Source organism: Macrobrachium rosenbergii, chromosome 13 (genome assembly GCF_040412425.1).
Source record: "Macrobrachium rosenbergii isolate ZJJX-2024 chromosome 13, ASM4041242v1, whole genome shotgun sequence".
Classification (NCBI taxonomy): Eukaryota; Metazoa; Arthropoda; class Malacostraca; order Decapoda; family Palaemonidae; genus Macrobrachium; species Macrobrachium rosenbergii.
Window position 1 is genome coordinate 38,421,784 of NC_089753.1, and position 26,836 is coordinate 38,448,619.

A 26,836-nucleotide genomic window follows, 5' to 3' on the forward strand; every position below is an offset into this window, starting at 1 on the left:
GTTTTCCCTACTCGTCTCCGTCAAAGAAAACAAAACAGCCATAATCTGCCTTTGCCTGTTAAACACGTTTCTGTACTTAAAGGTGGTCGCTAATATATATCATCATGGGTATTCTCGAAAAGATTAGCGAGATCGAAAAAGAAATTGCAAGAACTCAGAAGAATAAAGGTACATAGAAGTGTAACATGTGGCGAACAGGTGTATTTTCTCTTAATCTGCTCGGTTTCTTTGGAGAGTCTCGAGCACTCTGCAAATTGATAATTTCTATCAAATAAAATATGAAAGAAATGAATGGCGTGGTTGCGAGTTGATAGGAATGTTATTGTATGCCTTGGGTGAAAGCCTTAAACACGTAGCCTAAGGGCTATGTACGCTGTAGCCTATGGTGAGCTTGAACCCGTGCGGCTATGCTGCTCAAGGCGAGATTTGACAAGCCTGCTTAGGTAGCCGCTAATGGCCTCTTTATGTTTTTGCCGATGGAATATGTAGGTTTATCTGGTATGTTTTGATTTCAGCTAACCAAGGCCGTGTACCTTAGGCTACGTGTTTGGCATTGTTGTGGAATTTGATCGCAGTGTAACCAACAGCAAATTTCCATTTGACAGCTGAAGTATCAACGGTTTTAACCAAAAGAATTACCTAAGACACTAAAAACTGATGTTTCCCAGTAGGAACCCATCACAGTTATTAGACAGCTTAATTTAGGGATAAGGGAAACAAAATTGGTTGGGTAGGCTATTTTTAATCGAAAAATAGTAAAACTTCAATTGAACAGAAAATAAACAGGGTAAGCCTGTGTTGGCCCTAAGCTACATTGTTCACGTATTCAGTCAGACAGTGTATTGTATAGTTACCCTATGGAAGTATTTGTAATTCCCAGTGAGTTTAGATTCAAGGTAAGCCTAACCTTGACAGTGAAACAAACTATCATTTCTGTGTTAGTTTGTAGGCAACTAAACAAATGTGAAATATGCATGCAGTGAGAAAAGTATTCCTATAAGGTTCATGTGTTTGTTAAACTTAGACAATTATCCTACTAACTACCCCCCTTGAAAGTGCAATTAATTTAGAATCTAGGTTAGCCTAACCTAAGGTAGGCTAACTCTAGGTTTTTTATGATGAACAACTTGAAAAAATAATTGGTTTGTATTAATAATATTAGAAATGCATACTCTTAAGCTCATGACAGACAGGAAATTATGTGGTTCATGTATTTGGTTAGAAATGAATAGATATTTTTACCCTAAGGTTATTCCATAACATACCATTATTGAGGTCAGAAAATGTATAGCTAAAGTATCTCAAGAGAAATTAATAGTTATCTAAGGTTAATTCACAAAATAAAATTGTTGTAGGGTAGGTTAACCTAGGCTGCCAGAGAGACAGACCACTTTCTGCGCATTAGATAACATCAGAAACTATGGTTGCCAGGTTTGTGAGCCTGACTGGTATTTATTGGATACTGTTAGCATTGGCCAATTAATGTTAGGGTACGGCAGGCTAATTTGCCATGCTAACTATACTAGACATGCAAAAACTTGGGACCTGGCCGGGATAGGTAGGTTGGCTTAGTAAGCAGCGAAGTTGGCACATGCACAGTCTCCCCTCTGTGAGATCAAGTCCTTATAGTGCCAGACTCCAGGTCTAGCCTAATCACCCAGAGCTCAGAAATTTAGTTGAGGCTACTGAGATCAGTTGCCGCAAGGATAGAATAGGAAGTTCATCATCAAATTGCTGATATTATCCGCCTTGTGATTTGTGACATGCTGCAAGTTAACTTTGTCTGACTGATATATATTTTAAGAACTGGTGTGGTTACCACTATAAGTTAGGAGCCTTAGTGACTATAGGCTACTTCTCATAGGTTACCTCTGGCCTACTTACACTATGATATTTGAAAATGAAAACTGCTATATATAAATCTGTGATTATTGATTAAAGCTATTATACACCGTTTAACTTGCACACAAAAGTTGATGAAACTGTTTCATTGTTAACCAACATACTTAGCCTGTGCTAGTGACTGTAGTGGACAGCTGTGATGCTACCATGATGACAAACTATACGTAGTGTGTATTACCAAATGAAGTTATAATGTTTTATGCTGTCATGCTCTCTCATGCTATTTAATCTACAAGAAAACAATGAATAAGCCTGCAAGTAGAAGAATATGGTGAGAAAAACCACTTAGGCTATATCATTACTTAATAGATAATTTTCTTGCCTTTAAATAAATAGTACCAAATCATAGGAGGCCTATCCATCATCCCACAATGATACCATAGTTATTTTGAATGTTTTGAGTGAGCACTTCAGTCATTCATACTAGACATAGCTAACAAAGATTGCTCATTAACCCTTAATGGACGGGAATCGTCATATGAGTTCTATAACAGGTTTTGGGTGATTGACGGAATAACTCATATGAGTATTAATATTACGCGCCATTTGGTTTGGATGAATTTAGTGGGAAAGATGTTCATAGCACTTCAATGGTCCATAAATGACTTATGGCAACTATAATAGCTTAGCACAGGAGAGACATCGGTCAGTATGCCTTGAGATTTCATAGGGGAGTGTACAGCCTCTGCAGCTCCAGGACGTCTTTTTATTTATTTGCTCATAAATATATCCAGGGATTGCTGTTGGTTTTAGTTATCTTTTATGATAGTATGTCAACTATAATTGTAATTTTGCAAAGAAAAGTGCAAAGAAATAGAAAAATCATGTATACCTCACAAAAAGTTACTGCAACTCCCCACGCAGAAAATCTCGTAAATATTTTACAACAAATATATATACTCAGAATTTTTTACTGATTTTAGTTCCTATCTGTTATGATATTGTGTGAGCTGTAATTATAATTGTACAAGATAAAATGAAATAAATTATTAGAAAAAACATGAATAACTTGGTAAAACTGACATATTTTTATGAGTGTCGTGTAAAAGAGGCCCCACACAGGGTTGTAAACAGTCACTTTCAACTTCCCATGGAAGGTATGGAAAAATTTTTAGGGTTTTTTTCTTACACCATGTGCATTTTCATATCTTCCTCTTTCCAGTGATGTGTTTTTTCTTAAGTTGGTCAATTTTAAAGTTTCCCTGGTTGGTGGGTGCGCTTGATATATATTTAGTCCATCCCCTAAGGGTTAAGCTTTTAACTATGATACTTCTCAGATTTGCCAATCAAGATGTTAGTGGGCATAGAGTAAAAAACCAGTTGTGCCTATGGAAATACAAAACAGCTATTGAAACAGGAATTGTACTTACAGGACTAAAACTGTTGCCCTTTTATGTAGGGGTATTCCTTATTGGGAACTGGAATCAGTCATTGAAACTTTGTAGCAAGATATTTAACTCATGGTGAGTGAGTGAGTTGAAGGGAAATAACTACTGACTTGCCGTCATCAAGAACTTTTTCTGTGACTGCTGTTGTGTACAGATATCTAGCTGTGTTCCCCTTTACTACCATGTGAACTTTCTTGTCACTAGAGTCAGTCACCTTAGCCTCCTTCCAGTCAGCATCATGGCTTGACCAGTGGTTGAATAGCTTGTGACCTTTAACATCACCATGCCTCATTTGAGGTAGTTAGAGGGTAGAAGGCAGAAGGTTGAATGGTTTAGTGACTGGTTTCCCCCTTCCATCTCCCTTTCTCTTCCTCCCTCTGTGAGGTAGCACCTTATACCAAAAGAAAAAGAGCTTGATGACGGCAGGTGAGTGGCTGTTCCTTCCCCTCAAAGTCATCCACTTGCCACCTGTTAAGTACCTTGTCACCAAGCTTCAACAACTGATTGCAGTTTCTGCTGAGGACTACTCATACAAGGCTCTGGTTTATATACCTAGGAAAAATACAAATTAATTGAAAATTTTGCAATGATTTTAGATTAACTATTTTTACATCTTTTGTGAGCTTTCAAATATTAAATATAAGTTTTATTTCCCAGCCACTGAATATCACTTGGGCGTGTTGAAAGCAAAACTTGCGAAATATAGAACACAGCTTTTAGAACCTCAAGGGAAGAAAGGCGATAAAGGAGATGGCTTTGATGTTATGAAAAGTGGAGATGCCCGAGTTGCGCTCATTGGTTTTCCTTCAGTTGGTAAGGTTAGTGTACATGTGATATTTTTTACAAGTATACTAGAGTGATTGTGTAATAAATATGCCAGTATGTATAGATAATTATTATCAGCAATGTATGCTATGATCTCAGATTTATGATTTGTAAAAGTATTGTATCCTAAAGTATTGAATCCCATTGAGTAGTTTATGATTTGTTGCATTACAGTAATTAATGAAATTTGTGTTTATGAGAATACAGTATGTTCCAGGTAAAAGACAATTTATCGTACGGGAATACAAACTATTACCTCTTGTATATAAGTTTTCCTCAGTATCGTTGAAACTTGGTAACAAATGGTTAATTGCGATTAGGGAAACCCCCTACTTGCTAAGGGAAGGCGCTTTTTCTTCGGCTGCAGTTAAGACATCTTACTGCTCTCTGACTGACCTTTACGTTGACACTGCTTTCCTGTTTTTATAGTATGTTTGGTGTTTGTGTTTCGTGATTTTTTGTTCAGCATGGTTTTGGACAAGAGAAGTGGTCCATGAAGATGTGAAGGACGTAACAGGTGTTTAGCTGCTTTGTGTCCTGGATGTAGTGGAACCATTCTTTTTTTCTTTAGTCGTAGGTCCTGTGAGGAATGTGCAGTCTGGTCTTCTGTGCAATTGAAAGGTATGGTAATAGGAGAGGAAGGCCAAAAGATGTTTACTGTTTTTTTCAAAGGGGATTACTTCCTTCAGTACTACCAAATCTTTTTGGCTTCTTCATCCTTGACTGCACCTCCCTCACTTACCTATCTTTTGCTTGTTGTCCAGTGGCTTGCAGAGGCAATTATATATGTGAGGTTAGGTGATCAGCCTGTGCTCTCTGACAATGCTGACCCAGGTTTGTGTGTTGAGCTGTCTTTAGGTAAGATGTGGCACGTGTTTGTAATTTGCTTCTACCCACCCCTGCTTCGTTGGCTGCTCCAGGGATACCAGCTTCACTGGATTACTTGCAGATGTGGCCTTCTCCCACTGTTCTGGGAGCCTTAAGTGGAACTCCAACCATAGGCATGCGAAATGCCAGTATTGGTGCCAAGAGGAACATAAGCGCTTGAGCGCCCAGTAATATCGCCCGAGCTTCCAATAGTGCCAGAGCTTGTCTTCATATAGAGCTTCCAGCACTAGCTTTCATGTGTCTGGCTTCAGCCTACTAGTGGCTGACGCCAGTCTCTCTTTAGCATGTAGCCTGTCTCTTCAAAGAACATACTGTTGTTCTTTTTTGAGCGCAATTTCCAGTTGAACGCCTAGCTCCAGTCTTCAAGTGGCCGACGCTAGTCTCTGATCATTGGATGTCCTTCTTCAGTATCGGACTCCCTCCTTTGAGTACCATACAGCTGCTCTCAGGCCGTTTTGTCTCTTTTCAGCCTGTTCCACCTTTGCCTAGAGTTCCAGATGGGCTGAATTGCTCCCTTTTGTGACATCAGTTAGTGTCTCAGAGCACTGTTCTTTGCAGACAGGGACTTTTGTGTACGAATTTATGGACTTGTTGAAGAAGGCTGTCACCTCCACAGGGAGTTGGGAGTCTGACTTTGGTTTTTTAAGGGAGCAAGAGAGGTGTTTTTTGTCCTTCCCTCCCACTGATGCTTAGACGGAATTAGTCCTCCTAGTTGAAGTTCTTGTCAAGATTCTGAAGTAAGGGTCTTTCTTGGCTGACACCAGGAACAGGGGCTAAAAGATAGGAGTCTCTCAGGTTTTTCCAAGAGACATCGCTTCACAGCTACTTTCAGATGGCATATATCCTTGGTCTGTTTTTTTTTCTTTGGTGTGACAATATCTTCCCTCCTAAGCGTTCTTTTATGGAGAATTTTTCTTGGACTCCAGGCAGAAGGAAGCGCCATGAACCCTCTCTCTAGTGGCACTCGTTCCTGGGCGCCTGATCATCTTCAGAACTCCTCACACCAGCTTTATGGCGCCTGGTGCCAAATCCCAAATGCCCAACACCTGTTGCAGAGTGTTTAGCTCTTTCTAGCCATGCTAGACCGCCAAAGCTGAACGCCTAGTTCTTTTTTACTTTTTTTTTTTAGAGCATTGTGTTGGACTGCAGCTGAAGTTATCACTCCTGGTTTTGTTCAAGACCGTTGTTACCTATGGCCAGACTTTTGTATATCTTATGGACTTTCCAAGTTCCTATAAGCATGTCAGATATTAGTTTTTAACCAAGTACAGTTCTGCATATGTTGTAAGTCAGTACAAGGTGTCATCGAGTCCATGCAAGGCATTATCGCGCTAAGAGGTCGATCCCACCCTGATGGCCAGGTGTCCGTGGCTGTCAAGTATTGACAGGGTCGGCAACTAGTCCACTTAGTTGTCTGCTGTAGGTTCTACAGTTTGTTCGCTTGCAGAGACCAACCGAACAGCCTTGTCGTCCATTCTCCAGGGCGATTGGGCGGAATCCTAGGATATGCAGGATACTTCATTTCATGTCACATAGCAACTCCGAAAGATATCTCAGACCTGTCCTACGAGACAGGGTCTTCCAGTGTGAGAATTTAGGTCTATGGTAAGACTTCTCTCGAGTTCTCGCTCTGCTTACTTTTGTCTTCCTTTCCGACCATGAACTTCAGCCTGTCTCACAAGACCAGTGGGGACAAAGAATCATAACCAGACTCTGCTGTTTTTATTTTTTTATTTATTTTTTTTCCAAAGACCTAGTTTTCAGTCGGACCTACGTGGTATCCGTCCGAATTTAGACTTTCAGAAGAAGTTCCTGATGAGATTAGTCTTAGGCAGCTTCTCACTCCTTGTTCTAGTGTCCGCTTGGGGAGCTGGGAAATTTACAGGACGTGTCCCCAGGGGAACAGTCCTTCACATGTATGCCAGAGAGTTGAGCGCCATTCACTTAAGACTTCAGTTCTTCTCGACCCTCGCTCACTCCTAGACTGCGGTGTTCCTTCAGACAAGATCACAGTCCTTACTTTTTTTACATTTTTTCTGCGGATGATAAATCAAGTTTTTTCTAGTCCAACTGGAATTTCTGGTGGTTGAACTGAACCGTCAGAAACTCACTCTTACTCTCGAGTGGGCCTTGAATCCCCTGAACTGCCGGGTTATGTGCTTTTATGGGGCTGGCCAATCTTGACTGTCTGCCGCATTAAAGGAATCTTCTAGTCTGGGCAACAGACGCCTTACTGCAAGATCGTTCCAACCTGGACCTCTAAGCTCTTCCACTGCTTGACATGGTCAAGGAAGGGCTGAACTTTCTCAGGCTTGTCAGAACATTACAACGTTCCTTGTAGCCCCGTTCTGAACCATAATTTATGATTCCCAAATTGCTATGGTTGATTGGTGGACTCTCTGGGCTCTCCAAGAATCCTTCCACTATTCGTTTCTTCTTAAACAACCTCACTTCAAGAGACACCACCAAGGATGGTACGTTCTTACGCAGACAGGCCTTGGGCTGTCCGGGTGCTTGTCAGGAAGAAGGGTTTTTTTCAGAAGTGCTAGAGCCATTTGAAAGATGTAGATGTCATCATCTATCTCAGTCTACCAGTCTAAGTGAACGATGTTCCAAATCGGGTGTCTTCTGAGACACTTATGATTCAATGGCAGCGTTGCCTTTTTTTATCGGAGAGCATATAGAATCTCTAATGTTCCTCTTTTTAGGGGTATTGAGCTATGTCTGACTCAGTAATGCGGTTTGCTCATTTACCCTAGGATTTTTAACCGAGAACGAGGACTTCATGATCTGGAACCGTTCTCCCCCTCTCAAAAATGGAAGAGAAGATGGTCTTGACAGCTGGAGACAGTCCTCAGGGCTCCCAGAAGCACCCTCCAGCCCAAGCCTTTACCTCTTCTGACTTGCAGCTTGCCTGGTGCCAGTTACAGCCTGGCTCCAGCTCTGCCTCGAGCTCCTAGGAGTGCTAGCCAGCTCCCAACCCATTAGTTGCCTGGTGTCCAGCTCAGCTGGCGCCAGCTTCCGATCGTCTGGCACCAAATCTCCCCACATCCTTGGCTCTGGGGAAGAGCAGGAAGCTCTCTTTTCTGTTGGAGTTTTCAGGTATTACCTGAGCAGGATTGGAAGCACAGGGTACCATTCATAACCTATGGTGTTTTGACAAGGACTCCTTTTTTCACTGTCTTAAGAATGCATTGTTCTTCTTCATGACAAGGACCCCTTTTTTCACCTTCTAAGAATGCGTTGTTCTTCTTCATGTATGGACTTGGTCTATGAGACCATTCTTAGTTTCAGGAGAGCATTGGGCCTACTTTTAAGTGAAAGCTAAAGACGTCAGAACAATTCTACCTCGTTAGCCTTCATGCATATACGCCCCTTATGTCAATCCTACAATCGATCTACTGGAAGTGTAATCGATTTTTACCTCTCATCTCTTCAGAGAAGTTTAAACAGTGTTAAATTTTTTTTGCAGTGCCTTGTGATTATTGGTAACTGGCTTGGCATCACAGAAGGAAGCATAGGATTTTCCCCTATTATCTCTTCACCTTGTAGTAAGGTGTTGAGTTTTGTGAGAGCCTTGGGGTACATTGTACTCTCAGTGGATGGGTCGTTGTCTTTATTTTAGTGCAGGTGACAGTGTTATCTGGTTGTTTTATTGTGGCACTGCACCCAGGGCAAGGGCACTTTTTGAAGTTTTGCTAGCCTTTGGTTAACTCCTTTGCTGCAAAACTTCCAATTATGCTTTGCTAGCCATCGAACTTCTCCCTTGCTGCAAAGCTCCCACTTAAGTAGCAGATGCTCCTGACCATACTGCCATATCGCTACAGGTTAAGTTGAGCACCAACCAGAGGCAGTTTTCTACCGTAGGCTCTCTTAACTAATAAGGAACGACAACCATTGTTTTCAATGGTAGCAACTTTTTTTTTATCTCGGATTCATTACATGTCTTAATGTTTTGGAGTAGAGTATGTCCATGTATCCCACCTCCTGTCAATGTGGGAATCAGCTATGTAATTACTTGGTAAGGTACTTATATAAAAATGACATTTTTATGATAAAATAAAGTTTTATATATACTTACCAAGTAATTACATGATCGTAGCCCTCCTGCCTCCCCTCCGATGGACATTGGCATAAACAGAATGAGGATGTCTGCTAAATCTTCCTGGTATTCCCATTAGTGGGCGGGACCAGTCACCTGCACTAAACTTGGAAGCGTTACCCATGAATTTTTTATTTTAAGCCGCCTTGCAAGAGGAAACTATAGCTATGTAATTACTTGGTAAGTATATGTAAAACTTTATCATAAAAATGTCATTTTAATCCAGTTATGTATTTCTTGGATTACTCGTATATGCCATATAAGATCTAATTAAGAAGCGTTTGATTTTAATAGTTTCCCTTTTTCTGATCTGCTATAGGTGTTCCTTAACAAAAACTTACTCATTATGATAAATTTATATGTTATAAATTACAAATGCCAATAACATTTTGAAATTTTACGCTTGTAAATACTTGCATAGGTTCTTCTTATGATAGAATAGATTCTCCTTACGATAGAAGTGGTTAGAAATGTTAATTGATAGCACAGTCTTTTGAGTGATATTTTGATACCAGATATAGGATAGTGATCTTCCCTTAAAAAGAATCCTGTCATTGATATTATCATTAGGTGTACATTTTTTAATTAATTGGATTATTTGGTTGGAACTAATATTCATGTTAAGGAACTTAGCTTGTTAAAAGATACCTCCTTACAGCAAAGTTTTGGATATTATAGACTAGTTTGATGAAGAGAAACAGTAAGCATTAACTTTTAAGTAGTAAACCTTATTTACCCTTTATTTTCAGTCAACATTGTTGAGCACATTGACCAACACTCAGAGTGTAGCAGCGTCTTATGAATTCACTACGTTGACGTGTATTCCTGGTGTTATCGACTATAAGGGAGCCAACATTCAGTTGCTTGATTTACCAGGTATCATTGAAGGAGCTTCACAGGGCAAAGGTCGAGGAAGGCAGGTGAGTCAGTCTTTATGTCGTGTTTGATGTGCTCTAGTACGTGTATGTTGGTTGTCTTCATCATGCAAATAAACTTTTATACAGGAGACTTAGAACTATTGGAAATATCCTTCCAATTTTCTGTTTGAGGAGGTAAACTGAATCATAATCTGTAGTTTTCTTTTTCACCTTGAACAAGTAGGAATATTGCGATAATGTATTTGTGTTTGCCAGTCATTCTTTGAAAGATGAGGAATGTTAATGCAAGGTAAATGGAACCTTTGCAGGTTATTGCTGTTGCAAGAACTGCTGATCTTGTCATCATGATGGTAGATGCCACGAAGGGAGAAATCCAAAAGGAATTACTTACAGCTGAATTGGAGGCTGTAGGTATTAGGCTAAACAAAAATAAACCAGGAATCTACTTTAAGGTATAACTTCTGTATTTCATGTAAATTTAGTTTATGTTTCCATTAACCATATACTGTATGCCTTATTTCCATGTTATCATAACGACACTGAAGTTGAAATTAAAGCACCCAACAAAAAAGTAGACAGATTATCTAGGTTTAGTAGACAAATTATCTAGGCTAAATACAATAAAGCTTTTTGAAGATCAGCATTAAGAGGCTTTTTCAGGTTGATGTCAAGGTAGATATGCAGTTCTAAAAACCATATCTGATGAGGAGTGGACAGTGAATGAGGACTCGTTTGACACCAAGAATATATATTAGTTTGCTGGAAAAGATGTACTGGGGACTTAAAGTAACCAAACAGAATCCTTGGATATTAGATGAGACTTGGGATACATTAAAGTACGCTAAAGCAAAAGACACATGTAAACAAATTTCAGGAAGGAAACGAAGAATGCAAAGTTGACAGCAGTGATGATAAATGGAGATCAACAAGATCAAACTAAGGTATATTTAACAAGAGATAAAAGAGAATACGTGGACAAACCGATATAGATGTTAACAAGGCCTTGTATTCAGGGAGTGGCATTTGTGTTAGGGTAGCTCACAAAATTATTAATGGAATATCAGTTGGTGAAAAGGAATAGTGGAAAATCCTGTTAGAATTAGCGGTGGGTCATTAATAGTATCAGATCAGAGGAAGAGGTTAGATAGTGCTGGTCAGAAAATTTTTGTGAGGTTATGAGTAAAAGATATGAAGGGGGTAACTTGAATTGTACCTGAGGCTGATATAGACCAGAATATGCTTTTGAATTAATTCAGCTTTTTGAAGTGGAATTAGTAGTAAAGAAAGTTAATGGATGTAAAATACCAGTTTATGAAGGAATCACTGCAAAGATGCTTTTAGCTGAGACTGACACCTCTCATACTAACTACTGTACTGTAGACAGTTTTGAAGAAAATGGAATGAGGAAACAAAGCCTGATGATTGGGAACTGGAAGTCATGGCTAAGGTATTTAAGAAAAGTGACCTGACGTAATGTGGTAACTAGAGGGATTTTGCTGATATCAAGTGTAATGAAAATATTCAGTACTGTTTACTTATTCTCAATAGTTTGAGAAATAAATTGATAAAAAGCGTAGAGGTGAACAGGCTAGTTCTAGGAAAGGCAGGAGTTACACAGATCAGTGTTTGTTTTAAGATGTATAGAATATAAAACTCCCCTTTTGATGGCTTTTGTTGATTACAAGAAGGCATTTGAGGACGTCCTCAGACCGGTAATAGGGAAGGCCTTGATTCATTGTGGTATGCCCATGAAATATGTAAAGCTAATGGAAATTATCCATGAATAGAGCAGATGCAAACTTGATGGTCATAGAGTCTTGTCAAGAGAGTTTACTGTAAACAGTGGAGTGCTCTGAGTGAATGTTATTACACCTTTGAAGTTTGTCCTTCTCATAGATTTTATAATGAATAAGTGGTATAAGGGAAGAGAATTTTAAGAAGGAAGTAACAGAAGAACTTAATAGACTTAAAATATGAAGGTGACACTGTTTTATTATGTAATTTTGAGTATAGCTTTTAGAGGAACATTAGGAGCTGGATGGTTGGATAGTTCAGAGTGATCCCACAAAGGTAATTTATGGAAATTTCATATGTAGATGAGGTAATAATGAGAGAGATGAAGATGGCCAGGACATGTCCTTAGCATAACCCATGAGAGAATAGTACATAATAGTGTCAGCTTCCTGTAGTCACCAGAAGACTTGAAAGACCCAGACCTTCTTGAATGATAACTGTTACAAGGGAAGCTGGAGATGATTAGAGTTGTGTAAGATAAAGCACAGGAAAGATGACAGTTTTACAAAGGCCCTTTATGTCACACTGTTTTGGAGGTAGTCATGATGGAAAGAGATGGTGTAGTCACCCTGTGGTAGATTGACGTAAAGATAAAAATGCAAGTATGAAACAGGAGTTGCCTTTGATTCAGTCCCATCAGAAAATGGAGGCAAAAGGTGAATCCTCGTAGATGTGGTAGTGGCATTTCAAACAAGGACTGGCAAGGTTAGCATAAAACTTGTTTCGCAAAAAAAGAGATCTAATGCTCTCTAAAGAAAAAGCCTGATTTTATTTTTTTTAAGCAGCTCTATCATTTTGAACTATATTATCCCTCCAAGTAAAGTTTGAAGTAATTTGAACTCCCAAGATGCTGATAAAATTGAGAGGTTCAGTTTGAGTTTTGTCCTATAGTGTCATAGATTTTGATAGAAGGGAAGAGAGAAAAAATATTTTCAGATATGAGAATGACATGATGCTGCCATGCTCATTGTATCCAAGATAAGATGACTTTATTTGTATTTGTATGAAATTAAATGAAATGCAAGTTGTTTGGTATCTGTAGGATTAGCGTAGAATCAAACATTTTTGTTGCATTTGTTCAAGAACTGAAAGTTCACTGTTCAGATTTGTTCATGACATTTTTCAATTCTCATGTTATTTATATTGTAAGAAATTTACACATGTAATCTTTCAACAGCAAAAAAAAGCTGGTGGAATCAAATTTAATGCAACCTGTCCTCTCACCAAAGTTGATGAAAAGATGGTACAGATGATCCTGCATGAATATAAAATATTCAATGCTGAGGTAAGTTATCTTTTGCAGAAAACTAGCATAACACTGAACATTTTTTCTTCCTGTTAGTTGCTGGATTGCAAGTATTTTGAAAATTTAATCTTTCCCATTATATGTTCTGTGGTTTTAGTAAAGCTTTTACCTTTTCAGGTTATATTTAGAGAAGACTGTGCGGCTGACGAGCTCATTGACGTTATATCAGCGAATCGAGTGTATATGCCATGTTTGTATGTTTACAATAAGATTGATCAAGTGTCTATTGAGGAAGTAGACAGAATTGCTCGACAACCAAATTGTGTAGTTGTTAGGTATGTTATTGCAGTTTTTGTATTTAACTGTTCATGTCTGGCAATTTATAGTAACAAGCAGACAGTTTATGTGGATATGGTTCATTCTCTTTATGTAGAAATGGTGAGGTATATCAAGTACAACCCGGAAACATAAATGGTGGGCTACTCTTAGCTTCACTTTTTGGCAAAGACTTTACTGTGCCTCAGTTGCTTAAACGAGGTGGCTCAGTCTCTCACACACCAAAGGCTATAGCATTCTTTGTTGATGGATGGGTGTGACATTAATCAGAATAATAAGAAACTCATTTTCCCTCATTTCTGTTTTCAACAATGCCTCTGTGTAAGTTGTTAATGTAAAATTCTGTAAGTTTTTAAATTATTTTAAAAAACATCTGCTTAGAGGAAGTAGTTTGGCTACGTTTTTAAAGTGCCCCTCAGAACATGAAATAGCTGTATCAATATATAGAGATTGTTCCAAACTTTGTAATGGTGTTGGGTTTAGGGCTACTTTCCTAGATGCAGAATGTAGGAAGTACTTAGTTGTTGGAACAATAGTTTCTGCTGCATAACTTGATGCATGTCATAGTGGTTCTCAGAGTTTCCTTTCATGGGGAAAGAAATTTTAATTTTAGCATTTTCAGGTGTGTGCTGCAGTCTCTTGAAAAACCTCATTCTAAACATCCTTTGGTTATGAGTATTTTAGAGGTGTAACTTTCATTAGAATGTAATGATCAAACAGGTGCGGGTTCCTGTAGTTGACGCTGTATACAAAAGAGCTGACAGTCTTGCCAAATGTGCAGTGTTAAGGGGAACTCAAAAGACAGTTTCCTCTGCCACATGGGGATTTTTTACCTCTTGTAAGCAGTGTGCAAAGGGAGGCCTGGCAGCACTCATGGGAGAGTCTGGCATGTAGTAACCATATGATGCTGTAAATCACCAGGTCATCTCTCCCAGGAGGTATAATACAATACCAAGAAGATGGGAGACTTCCTTGCCATTTTAGACTTGACTTTATGCACCTGGTAGTTGAATACCCCAGCCTGAAAGGCTTAAGATGCTTCTCCAAATACTGAGCAAGGAATTTGATATTTTAAAGAGTATGGAATATGCTCCATTTTTTAATAGAATATTTTAATTTTTAGAAGTTCCAAAAAATTTTTCATTTTTATTAGTTGAAATATCTGTAGGTGTGCATCATTTGTGTAAGTGTTCAGTATTTATATGTGTACACCTGTACAAATGGTATTTTAAGAATTTTCTTAAGCATGATGTGGATGTGTTTAAGTGACATAAGAGAAATCAGTCCTTAAGTACATTGTGCCAACCCTTCAATTCAGGAGGCAGTACTCCGAAATAGAGGAGAACATAAGGCTGAAGTTGTGACAAGTAGGTGATTGACTAAGGGAAAAATAGGTTCCATTGAGGGGCTGTACTAGGCATTTGAAAGCACTTAGTTATTCCCAAAAAAATCTCTAAGTGTAGAATAGTAAAAAAGTCTCCAAAATTGGTGATGAAACATTCAAGTCTTGGCGAGAAATATGATGTCAAGAATGTGCCCAGTGATCTCCAATTACTTGAGTTGGTGATTTGTGTGGGAGCTCTGGTGCTTTTATCAAAATTAAGTTCCTATGGCTTATATTGAACTTAAGTTGCAGAAAATTAAGGGTAGATCCATTTGGATAGAGAATGGACTTAAGAAAAAAATGAAAGGTACATCAAGTATAGGAAATTCATTTGAAATAAGAATGAAACTGGCTTATAAATTAAATGAAACTGATGGGATTGGATTGGATTATTGGCAAAGCCAGAAAACTGACATGAAACCAGTTTCGTGATAAGAGTATTTCTATACCCAACATTGTGATGTTTACCTGGAAAATAGTTGGCATCATTTGATTCCACATTTTTGCACTGTGATTGGACACTTAACTGGAAATTTTCTGTAGTAAAAAAATGGATTTAATTTTATTAACTGATGAGTACTCTTTTTCATGTTACTTACTTTTTATTTTATATAGTTTTTTTTGTTTTTCAGCTGTAATATGAAATTGAACTTGGATTATCTTTTGGAAAGAACTTGGGAAGAACTCTCTCTCCTTCGGATATATACAAAGAAGCCTGGTAGAGCTCCGGACTTCTCAGACCCGATAATTTTAAGAGGCGGTGCTAGTGTGGAACATGTGTGTCATTCCATTCACCGATCTATTGCTGCAGTTTTTAAATATGCGCTTGTTTGGGTAAGGTTTTCAGGTTTTGTTATATGTTTTATCTTTAAGATACCTAACTTGCTTTTATATGTTGATTTTAGACTGTTGTATTTATAAGCCTGTAAACATCATATGTGTATTGATTTATCTGTACTTTCTTGTCTAGGTTCTATCTTATCGCTGTTTTACTTTGTGTACTGCTATTTCCCTTCACCCTCAGGAAGTGGGAAAATGCTTTGTATGAATATTCTGGAACATATTAGACAGTATTGAAGGTTCTTTGCAACTTCTGTGTGATCCCAGTTGCATTGTAAATTTCATCCATCCCTTTGGTCTCCTGTCACTTTGTTGTCTAACTTAAACTTTACCATGTTCCATTTGTGCAGTCTTTGGTGCTTGTGCACCTTCTTGACTGCAGCGAATGCTACTGAAAAGACTGATATCAGAATTAGAATATTATTATTAGGTAGGCTGAACAAGGCTAAAAAGATTTCCTAAACTTTCCCTTGGTACCATACTCACTCTTGATGGATATAGCGAGTCATGTATATCAGGTGGTTCTCCTAGGGCAGCTATAACTGTAAAAATAAAATGCTATTTCTTCCTTGGTATGGGTCGTCTGGAAGGTGGGTGTTCTCGTGGATGAAATTGTTAGTTTTATTTTATTAGGATACGCATTCTACAAAGTTACGACAACATCTCCCAAACAACATGAAAAATCTAGTCCAATATGACTACATTTGCACTCTGAATATTACCTTAACAGATAAAAAGAAGGTTCCAGAGCTGTTCCTGCTCTGATATATTTCAACAGCACACTTGGAGCAGACAGCTTATCAAGACTTTTTGTTTGCAAATTGGAGAATTTCTTCCTCAGTTTTAGAGAACTGTATTGAGTTTTGCTGCACCCAAGATAGGGTGCAGCAAATGAATGGCTTGTTGAAGCAATCCCCTCCCTCCCTTTTTTTCGTCAGTAAAAGATGGGCAGTGCTGACAAAGCCATATATTAGGGAGTAGCATTGGTGGTAGGGTAGCCTACAGAATTGTAAATGAAATATCCATGGGTGCAAAGAAAAGAGGAAAATACCCGTTTAATAAGAGGAATATAGTTTTAATATGTCTGAATAACAAGGAAGACAGTGCTGTGTAGAACATCTTTGTGGTATCTTGAGTAAAAGATATGAGTTTGATAATTTGGTTGATATACCTGAACCTAAGAAAGACCTGAATCTGCTTCTGGAAAAACAAGGTGGTTATAGATAAGGCTGGAGTTGTATAAATCAGATATTGTGAAACAGCTTTTTTTTTCTTTATAAGAAGGCATTCGACAGTGTCCAGAGACTAGCATTTTGAAAGATTTTACATATGGCATCACATTACAATTGTAAATCTAATAGAAATTCCATGAACAAAACAGATTCAGAGTTAATGTTGATGGAGTCTTTTCATGTGAATTTGCACTAAATTGTGGCTGGCTAAAGTTATATCTCACCTCCTTTGTTTACCTGTCTCATAGATTTTACATTTAAAAATGTGGTAGGCAATAGACAAGGTTTATGCTGCAGTAAGGGGAGAAAATTTTTTAAGTTTTCTTAAAATGAATTATATATCCAGCACGCGGAGACATACATTCAAGAAAAATAGAAATAATGAAAACACAAGGAGATGAAATAACTGGAAGTAGAGGCTTTTAGATTTTCTGATACAGGTTCTCTTGAGATAAAATTTAATGAGGACAAAAGGGCAAATCAGACAATGGTCAGGCAGAATAACATTTAAAAGTAAGATAGACTGAAAAATTTACAAATGTAAGATTAACCAATATTCTGTTACTGTATGATCTGTATTGCTATACGGACATGAATCATGGCATGTCAGTGTAACTCTGTGGAAGATTTCAGAATAGAGAGAAATTTTACAACATGGATAATAACTAATAACGGAAGTTCCTTGTTTAGACAAGATAAGATGAATGGGACATGGAAGCATCTTGGACAAGTCCTTTGTACCACCCAAGGAAAAATATTATGAGAAAATATCAGCTGAGCTCCTGTTGGAAAACCCAGACACAATTGGATGAAGGCCATGAGATATGAGGGTAGAGATGATTGGAGATTTGTTGAAGTGAAAGGACAGATAAGATATGTGGCAGGATTTCACTGAGGCCCTTTGAATTTTTCAGCACTGGAGGTGATGATGGTGTTTTTGAAAATAATTTAGCAGCATAAATGTATTTATATGGGATGACCTTTACCTATTGTTCAAGATTACTTAAATCTTCGTGCCGGAGAGGTGTGATCAATGTTCAAATGAAGAAGAATGCTTGGCTGACCAGCTAGGCCTCGAATATTTCAGTTCTTCTTGGAATTCTTCTTCCCATCTTAGTGAGTGGTGCTGCTAGGCATTTAAGATTTTGGTTGTGCTGTTTCATGGTATTGTGACCATCTTAGTGAGTGGTGCTGCAAGGCACGTATGATTTTGGTTGTGCTGTTTCTTGGTATTGTGATCATCTTAGTGAGTGGTGTTGCTAGGCATTTAGGGTTTTGCTTGTGCTGTTTCATGGTATTGTGACCTTTTATGCTTTTTGGATAGGAATTTCCTCATTAATAAGAATATTATAGAACCTAATATTCTTTATTCTTTAGTATAATATTCTTATTAATTCTTTGGGATTTTGGTTGTGCTGTTTCACGGTATTGTGACCTTTTATGCTTTTTGGATAGGAATTTCATTGATTAATAAGGATTTAGGTTCTGCCACAGTGACTTTTTTGTAAACAGGGTGGATTCAGCTGAAATAAACATTTCCTAGTAAGAGAGGCAGATAGGTTAAGGCAGGGTGTAGGCTGGTTATTTGCCTTCCAGGTTCCTCACCTGTCTCTTTTTTTCTCTCCCAACCCACCTCCTTTCCCTCCTCTCCCTTCTCCTACTATAGCTCCATCTTCTGCTCCCTTTGTGGTTCAGGAAAACTGACAGGACAAGTTAGATAGGATATTAGTCTGATTTTGGATCCGGTGAAGGGTTTAGCCGAGTGTGTTGGGTAGAAAAGCTGTCCCTTCATAGTCTGTGATTTTTATGGCAATCTCCTAGAGAGAAAAAGGTGTCAGTGGGCTCTCCCATCAGTAACCTGAGCTTAGGACTGTCGTGCACCAGTAGGGAGCCTTTGCTGCCAAGGAACCAGGTTATGTCTTGGGGTGAGGTTGTTCTGTGCCCTCTTGACATGTTTCTCACTTTCACAGATGACTGGGTGTATTCCTTGATTGTGTAAGAATCAGTTTTGTAAATGCAAGTCAGGGCTGTTTGCTTTGACATTATTTTTTGTTTTTTGATAACTACGATGCAATGTTAGCAGTCACGTTATTACCTATACTATCACCAAGTTCTAATGGTAGTGATTTAGGTTTAGAGTTAGAATTCAGTAATGTAGGAGATAAGAATTTAGTAATGTAGGAGATAACCATAGCAACAAGGTTAATGTTTAATCTGCTGTGAGTATTGCTACTCAAGTTAATGTTATTCACTCATGTCAAGCCTAGTCCTTCTGCTTCTGCCGTATAGTCTCAGTCTGCTGGTTCTTTTTCTCCTCAGTTTCCTTCAGCTTGTTTCCTCTTTCTCCTTGTAGCTTTATCTTCCCTCTGTCTGGTCTGTGTCTATCAGTGTTAGTGGCCCTTCCTCTTCCACCACCTGGACTGTGTCTTTTGTGGCTCCTGTTGCCTCCTCAGAAGGCATTTCCCTAGGAACTAAACTAAATGCTATGCTGAAAGTATGCTGACCTTCAACAAGATAATGAGTCTTTAGTCAGGGATTATGCCCTCCCTATGGCAGAGTTACCTCCAACCAACCTGTGGGATTTGCCTCCGATGTTGCAGGGCTGTGGAACCAGTCAAGGGAACGACCACCCCATGGTTGGCCTTTGTTTTCTTCTTATGTGTTCATCAGTTTGAAAAATATTTTATGATTTAAGGTTGTTCATCAGCATGCCAGTATTACATCCATTGTTTTTCATGTAGGTCATTACCAGGGATGCTCCAACCTCCTTTATTTTTGGTCCTGGTTTGTTGTTACCTTTGGAGGTGGACTCATATGAAAGATCTTGCAGGAAAGCCTTCGTACTTCTGAGCTCTCAAGAGTTAGTCCTTCCTGTAGAGGGGTAGTGCCATCAGTGCAACTCACTCAGTGCACTGTAGGCGTAACTTAAGGTTAATTGCAGTGTCCCTTCGGCCCCTAGCTGCAATCATTTTCATTCCTTTTACTGAACCTCTGTTCATATTCTCTTTCTTCTGTCTTACTTTCCACCCTCTCCTAACAGTTGTTTCATAGAGCAACTGTGAGGTTTTCCTTCTGTTACACCTTTAAAACATTTTATTCTCAATTTCCCTTTCACCACTGAATGACCTCATAGGTCAATCAGTGGGTATAAGATTCAGGCCTTTGGCCTAAATTTTATATTCCATTTCCAAGAGTTAGTTCTTGGCAGTGCCAGGACTCTCCTAGCAAATGGGGCATGGCCTTGGGAGGACTTGGCTAAGGTTCGGTAAATGATCCTGTCATTAGGCAAGGCTTCCAGGACAGCTGTCTTGAGCATTAGCTCTTTTTAATTTTTTTTTTTTTACCAGTCCTGTTAAGGACTTCCCAGCAGCAAAAGTCTTATTATAGAACAAGGTTGTTGCCTAACAGCAACTTGGTCCCTCAACCCCTTACAGTTGTCAGTCATCGGTGTTCAGTCTGGGCATCCTTACTCATCGTTCAAGTGTAAGGGCAAAGAACCCATATTTTCCCTTTTGCCCTGGGAAATGGGTCTAGCCACCAGCAGAGTCTACAGGTAGAGGTGCAGATGAGGTGCTCATTCCCCTTTGGGGTTGCATCCTTTGGTGTTGGTTTGTCCCCAGAAACACTGGGCTCCCTGGGATGAAAATCACAACAGAACCTTGATCTGTGTAAGACTTCAGAGTTACCTTGATAGTTGGCTTCTAATGATTGTTAAAGGTAGCATAATTAAGAGGACATTTGACCTGTTGTTTCAAATTGGGCAAGACTTCAAACTTCTCTTCAGCTACAAGAAGTTGGACCTAGTACTGCACCTTCAGCATGAACTACATACCTGGGTATGGCCATCAATATGAGGGGGATTAGTTCACTTGATAGAAGACAGGATCAGTAAACTGTCATCTTTGGTCCAGTAGTTTTGACAAAGTTCAAATCCTTATGCCAAGTTGTAGCAGCCACTAATTGGGCATCTTACATCACTGGAGAAGCTGATTTCTCAGCCATTTATAGTTGTGGTCACTCCAACTATGACTTTCGAGGGTATCATCGTCATTGATTTTACCAGATAGTTACAGTCATTGCTTGGGAGGATTTCCTGACGGATCTTCCTTGGTGGGACTTCAACTAGGTGGCACTTCAACTTCTTCAAATTAAAGGTCATCCTCCTGGGTCGACAAGCATTTGTAGAAAGAACAGTTGGAATAATGACTGAACTTGGTGACTTATGAAATCAGGGCAGCACTTGATCAGAGGCTGCGTTGGCTGGCAGTTGAAATTTTCATGTTGGTTGAGGCAAATGAGGTCAGCGTAGTGTGAAGGTTTCTTCTTCAGAAGGCACTGTGTGGTAGACAGAGGTCTCAGTGGGGTAATCAGGATCAAGTGTGGATTAGTCACCGACTCAGAGGTGTACAAGGCTCTTTGGTGTCTTTATAGCACATCGTTGGTAGACTGTTAGTGACAAATGAACTGCAAGCTGCTGTTGTACTGCTCAGCTTAGTTGACTTAGTGGCATCAAGGATAGATGTGATGTTGCATCCTTGGGATGGCCTCAGAGCCTCAGCCTTTTCCTCATTCAGTCTCATCAAGTAAATATATGGGAAGCTGTGTGCTGCTGACAGTACAGGTGGAATAGCGTCCCTTTGGTGACAGAGAGAGTGGTTTACAGATCTACTCACTGGTGACAGTCAGACCCATGAGTAATCTGACTTGGAATAAAATTGTCAAGCATCATAACTTTCACAGATTCCACAGCAAGCTAGATACCCTTTGTCTTCACTCAGGTAACCTCTGAGGCCAAATGGAAGTGATTTTATGGATGGTGTAGTGGAAGGAGTGTTGATATAGTTAGCTCAGCTTTGCCATTGATTGCTGACTTTTCTTCTCTTCTTCCACACAGAAAGTTTTTTCTCTGCATTCAAGTGATATACAATAGATCTTCCCTTTTGTAAGATTTTGAGCTTTGCAGGCTCAAGGTGCGTCCTCCAGCGGACATAACATTGATGGGGGTCTTTCTGATGATTTTGGGATGGGTTAGGGTAACCAGGTTCTTCCAGAGGAGGTCACACAAAGTAGAGGTCAGTTGTCAGAGGTACAAGAGACAAGACCAGTAACCTGGACTATTCCTGGGCTCCTTATGTGTATATGGTCACCAGTAGTGAAGAAGACCCTCTAAGAATCCTAGTCAAAGCTCTCGGGCTTTACTGTGGAAGACTAGCAGACTTCAGGGGTGACATCCCCTTACTGTTCCTCTCCACAGGCCAAGGGAAGAAACAAGTCATGAAGAACATGTTGTCCTGCTGACTACAGCAGGTGATTTTCAGAGCCTCCAGTAATGTGGTGGACAGTGAAGCAGGACAGGCAAGAGTGCAAGACCATCTTCGTCAGTTACTTTTCAGTATACAGCTGTACTGTAATTTGGCATTTTCCTCTTATTCCATGCCTAGGCTTATTCATCTTCAGCTGGTATTCATTGCACTGTTGGGAGACACAGACCCTGGGGCTTCTGTCTCATGTTGATGGTAACCATACTTCTCTTCCTATTCTGGTGTTTGCTTGATATACTCTTACCTGAAAAAAGTGCCATGCTTTACACTTCATCACTTGATGGCCCTCCTTTTTACAAACCAATATGCTACTTGTGACTTTGCTCTTGACTCCATACAGTCCCTAAGCACTTGATTTGATTCTAAAGGCAGGGGCAAACTAGCAGTTGAGGCATTTACACGATTAGTGGGATGTTCATTAAATAAACTATGGTTTGATAACACTGAACTAGCTTTTTTCCTAAAAACTCAATAATTGAAATGAATGCTTTCCCCCTAGACCTATAAGTCCTGTTACCTCACATCATTTTATACAGAAAGTGAGGTTATTGGTTTCAAACACTTAGGGGTCCAGATAGTGCATGTGTTGAGAGAGAATCTATCATCTGTCAGACAGACAAAGAAATCATGAACCTGGGATTACTCAGAACAGGAGGTTTGACATATGTATGATTAATGAATTTGTATGAAAAACTGAATTTCTTATATTACTTTTGTAGTTTCTGCTCCATAACTGGTTGCAAGATATAATTTACCAAACTACAGTTGACCTCCGATATTCTCGGGGAATGTGTACAACTACCCCCCCGCGAATAGCTCAAATCCGCAAATACTTAAAACGCTTATAACTGCCTATTTTGATAGTTCAAAACACCAAAAAACAGTCTAAAAATGCTTATACCTGAATATTTTAATAGTTTTATCACAAAAAGTGTATTTATTCACAAAAATGATATGAAAATACAGTAACTTGTGAATATTTCATCATGAAAAATACTGCGAAAGGCGAATTTTCTGTGAATAGTATGTGTATATGTTCTACAGAGAAATCTGCGAATAGGTGAAGCCACAAATCCAGAACCGAAATAGGCACGGGTCCGCTGTAGTTTAGTTAATTATTTTGGTTTAAACATATTTTGCACAGAATAATTAAGATTGTATATTTGGAAAAAGGAACTGAAGTCTACTCAGTATTGTTTAATACTACTAAGAGAAATAATTGTTGTATTTTTAAATTAGTCCATAAAACTAACAGTTGTTTTCCATTTCAGGGGAAAAGTACAAAATTTAATCCTCAAAGAGTTGGTATACATCATACAATGTGCGACGAAGATGTAATCCAGATTATTACCAAGAAGTAGTTTTATTTTATTATGGTAGCCTAACAAATAACAAGTATTGTTACATTGAGATTGTTATTTTCACTTTGATAATCATTTTTGGAATATGTGATCTAAAGATATATGCAATTTGGATAAATATCTTTTCTCTTTTGTTTCAGTGTCTGATAGATTGCCTTTCATCCTCATATTATATCATCCCATCATCATCATTGTCATGTTTTGAATTGTAATTTTGTAAGTAGTTTTATTTGAATGACAAGGACTGTTAGATTCTTCGTACATTTCTTGAATACTTCACAGAATTATATTTCCTTGCTCTTAACAGCAATTGTACCAGTTTACCGTTCATTTAGTCTAACTGGGCTTTGACGTTATATTTATAACCTTCACATGGTATTTCAGGTTATGTGGGGCACTTGAAAATAGTTTAGTGTACTTCATGGGTTTTTTATTATTATTTTGTTAATATCTGTAGCATTCAGTTAACCACTTGTGTGGGGATTTTTCAAGATGGTATAAACCAAGTTCATTGGGTTTATTGTTTTATTTCTTTGTTAATTTCATAGATGCTGCTTCTCACTATTTATGTGGGTTTTTTAAATACCTGTTTTTTTTTTATCAAAGGGATCTTTTGGTTTTGCATCTAGCTCAAGCCTTGTATTGGAAACCACCTAGTCTTTGTGTTAAGTTGGTAAAGTTTGTACAGAATCAGTGCCGTGATAGGAAAACAGTGTTTCTGATTTATTTCAAATTTGCAATATTTATGGAGGTAAAGTACAGTAGTTAAAAATATAGATTCTATGGTTTTATCAACAGCTATATTGGGCTCTTTGTATATTCTACTTATCATTGTGGAATTTAGTATCTAATGTGTTGATAGATTGGTAACAGTGGAAACACGTTATTATAAAATCCAAAGACAAATTTTCTATTATCACTCTGTTTTCCTAAAAATGGATAAATTTGCCTGTATGTGCAAGGTTTGAGCTGAAAGAAAGAAAGACTGCAGGCAATAAAGCTGCCATGATAGAGTTAGTTTCAGTCATATAACATTCACTCTATATACCAGATATCAAAAGAATATTAGGGTGTGCTGTTGAAGGTGTTGAGTCTTATTTTTTCCGAATTACCTATTTTAGGGAATATATTTTGTAAAGGCCTGGAAAAAGTCATTTATACTTTAGTGATAGTTCTTTGTTCTGAGGAGAAACATTTCCAACATCTTTAGTTATTGCATGAAATTGGGTTGTATTACTTTAAAAACACAGAAATTTGAGAATAATTGAAGTTAGATGTGTGCAGGTTACATGGCTTGCATTGGTTGGGAGGGGAGACTGTAAAACCAGTGATAGAATAAAGACTAGATATTTTTCCATTTTATATAGTGCGGATTTCTTCATCTTGAAAATTTTATGACGAATAGCGAACGAAAAAAATAACAAAGAATCTCTGGTTGATGATGTTAAGCACTTAATTTCTCTGATAGTGAATAAAGTATTACAGTGTTCTGTTAATTTCTGCATAAATATTCAAGTGTCAAGACAATTGAAACGTGGTTACTTCATTTTATGAAGGGTTAACTTTTGTGCAGACAAAAGCTAAGTATTTTTTTCATATTTTTCTTAACCTTAGTTATTTTGGGTTATGTTAGATTACATTTTGAGGAAGTACATTCAACTGATAGTATTTAAAACATTCTTACTTGTGCAGTCTCCAAGTGCATGATTAGCAGACCTGTGCCATTGCTGTTGTCCAAGTGTGTAGCAGTAAAATGTCCAGATGTATTAAATTATGAAATACATACTAATTGCTAGGGACTTTGGGGACAGTTGTTAAGATAATTGAAAATGTATTTTGCAGATATATCCTTTGGGCTGTTAAACACAGGAAAACTAAAAAAAAAAGAATATCAATGGACTAAAGACTATTTAAGACTTGGAACCAGGTTATCCAATGATGCAAGATTTTATTGTGCTGTGTAATAGTACATCACTCTAATACATAGTAATTCAGGTGTGGCAGACCATTCAACAGAGTCTCATTTTCTTTTGATTGACTTACTTTCACTTTCTGGTCATTCAGGCACTATTTAATCTGGTTTATATATATATGAAAACCAGTGTTTACTGCTGGAAGGGCATTCATCCAAGACTGGTTGTTTATGTTGCCCATTTCTCTTCTGTAATTTCTTATGACCTTCCGTCACTTTTGAAGCTGGTCAGTGCCTGCTTTTGTTATTAACCTGTATTTTTTTTTTCTTCTTATCCTTCATACCAGTTCAAGAGAACAAACAAGCTGTTTCCCCCCAAATGGTTGGGGAAATAGGATCATTGATAGAAGAGGAGTGATTGTTGGATTATATTAAAGAATGGAATATTTGAATTTGAGACACCAAATTTTTGAAGGGCAGAGTTAGTTTCTTGAGTTTTCAAATGATTTTGTCTTATGGCCATTTATGAATTGCAATATACTTGACTGCAACTTCAGCAATATTCGTTAAATTTGCGTCTGCATGGGTTGAACTAGCTCTGTTTAATTAGTGTGTCTGTCTATAAAGATGATAGTTTCTCTTGAGATCCGATGAGTTAAGATTTACAAGTGCTTTATTCAGTTTTTTGTAGCATGAGGGTAAGCATTAAATGCAACAGTACCTGCCTCCAAATAGATTTCTGTGGCATGAGATTTAAAACTTTCTGTTTTAAAATGCCATTTGGAATGCTATAGTTCACTGATGTCCATCTGTATGGTATATTTAGGCACGTCACTAAACTCAAATATTGGCCACAACTGTGGCATAATTATGTCAGAACTTTATCAACTACATTATGATGAATATAAATAGGTTCCTTAACTTTTGACAATCAGACGACAGAATTCCACAGATGACTTGCTATACTGATCATTATGAAGGATTCCGGTCTAAGTCATAAACTAATAAATAAAGAAGCCAGTGATGCAAAATGGTCTCACCACACCAAAATTTTATGTAACAGAAGCCCAGATATTCATAATGTAAACCATTCTTGCATACAATTTATACACTGAATTGATCACCTTGTGCATGACAGTGTCATTCAATAAAAATTGCTTTCCTTATGGTATTTAATTTATTGAGTATCCAGAATGCATTTTGTAGTATAGAAATATACCCAGAATGTATTTTGTTGTGATAGTAATTTAACATATTACTTCTGTAATAAGTTTTGTCCAAACAGCTAACATATTTTGCACATTCCTGAACTCCCAGATGTTGTTGATAGTGCTAATTATATGCTCAGCATAAAGGGAATAAAAATTATAATTGGTTGACACTTAGTCCCTCTGATTGGAGTTTTCTCATTTTTCCCATTACTTAGC

At 38.1% G+C, this 26,836-nt stretch overlaps 1 protein-coding gene across 1 annotated transcript; it reads left to right on the forward strand.

Moving 5' to 3' along the window:
• Nucleotides 1–26,573, forward strand: LOC136845212 (developmentally-regulated GTP-binding protein 2). The gene is made up of 8 exons (XM_067115282.1): nucleotides 1–168; nucleotides 3,948–4,108; nucleotides 9,855–10,025; nucleotides 10,292–10,435; nucleotides 12,955–13,062; nucleotides 13,201–13,358; nucleotides 15,376–15,577; nucleotides 23,408–26,573. Exons 1-8 carry the CDS (start codon nucleotides 105–107, stop codon nucleotides 23,495–23,497), a joined length of 1,098 nt encoding a protein of 365 aa, XP_066971383.1. The 5' UTR covers nucleotides 1–104; the 3' UTR covers nucleotides 23,498–26,573.
• The last annotated feature ends 263 nt before the right edge of the window (nucleotides 26,574–26,836 follow it).

Coding starts and splice junctions, on each gene's coding strand:
- LOC136845212 (XM_067115282.1), top strand. CDS start 105: ATGGGTATTCTCGAAAAGATTAGCGAGATCGAAAAAGAAATTGCAAGA. Junction 10,026..10,291: donor GCAAAGGTCGAGGAAGGCAG/GTGAGTCAGTCT, acceptor GAACCTTTGCAG/GTTATTGCTGTTGCAAGAAC. Junction 10,436..12,954: donor AACCAGGAATCTACTTTAAG/GTATAACTTCTG, acceptor ATCTTTCAACAG/CAAAAAAAAGCTGGTGGAAT.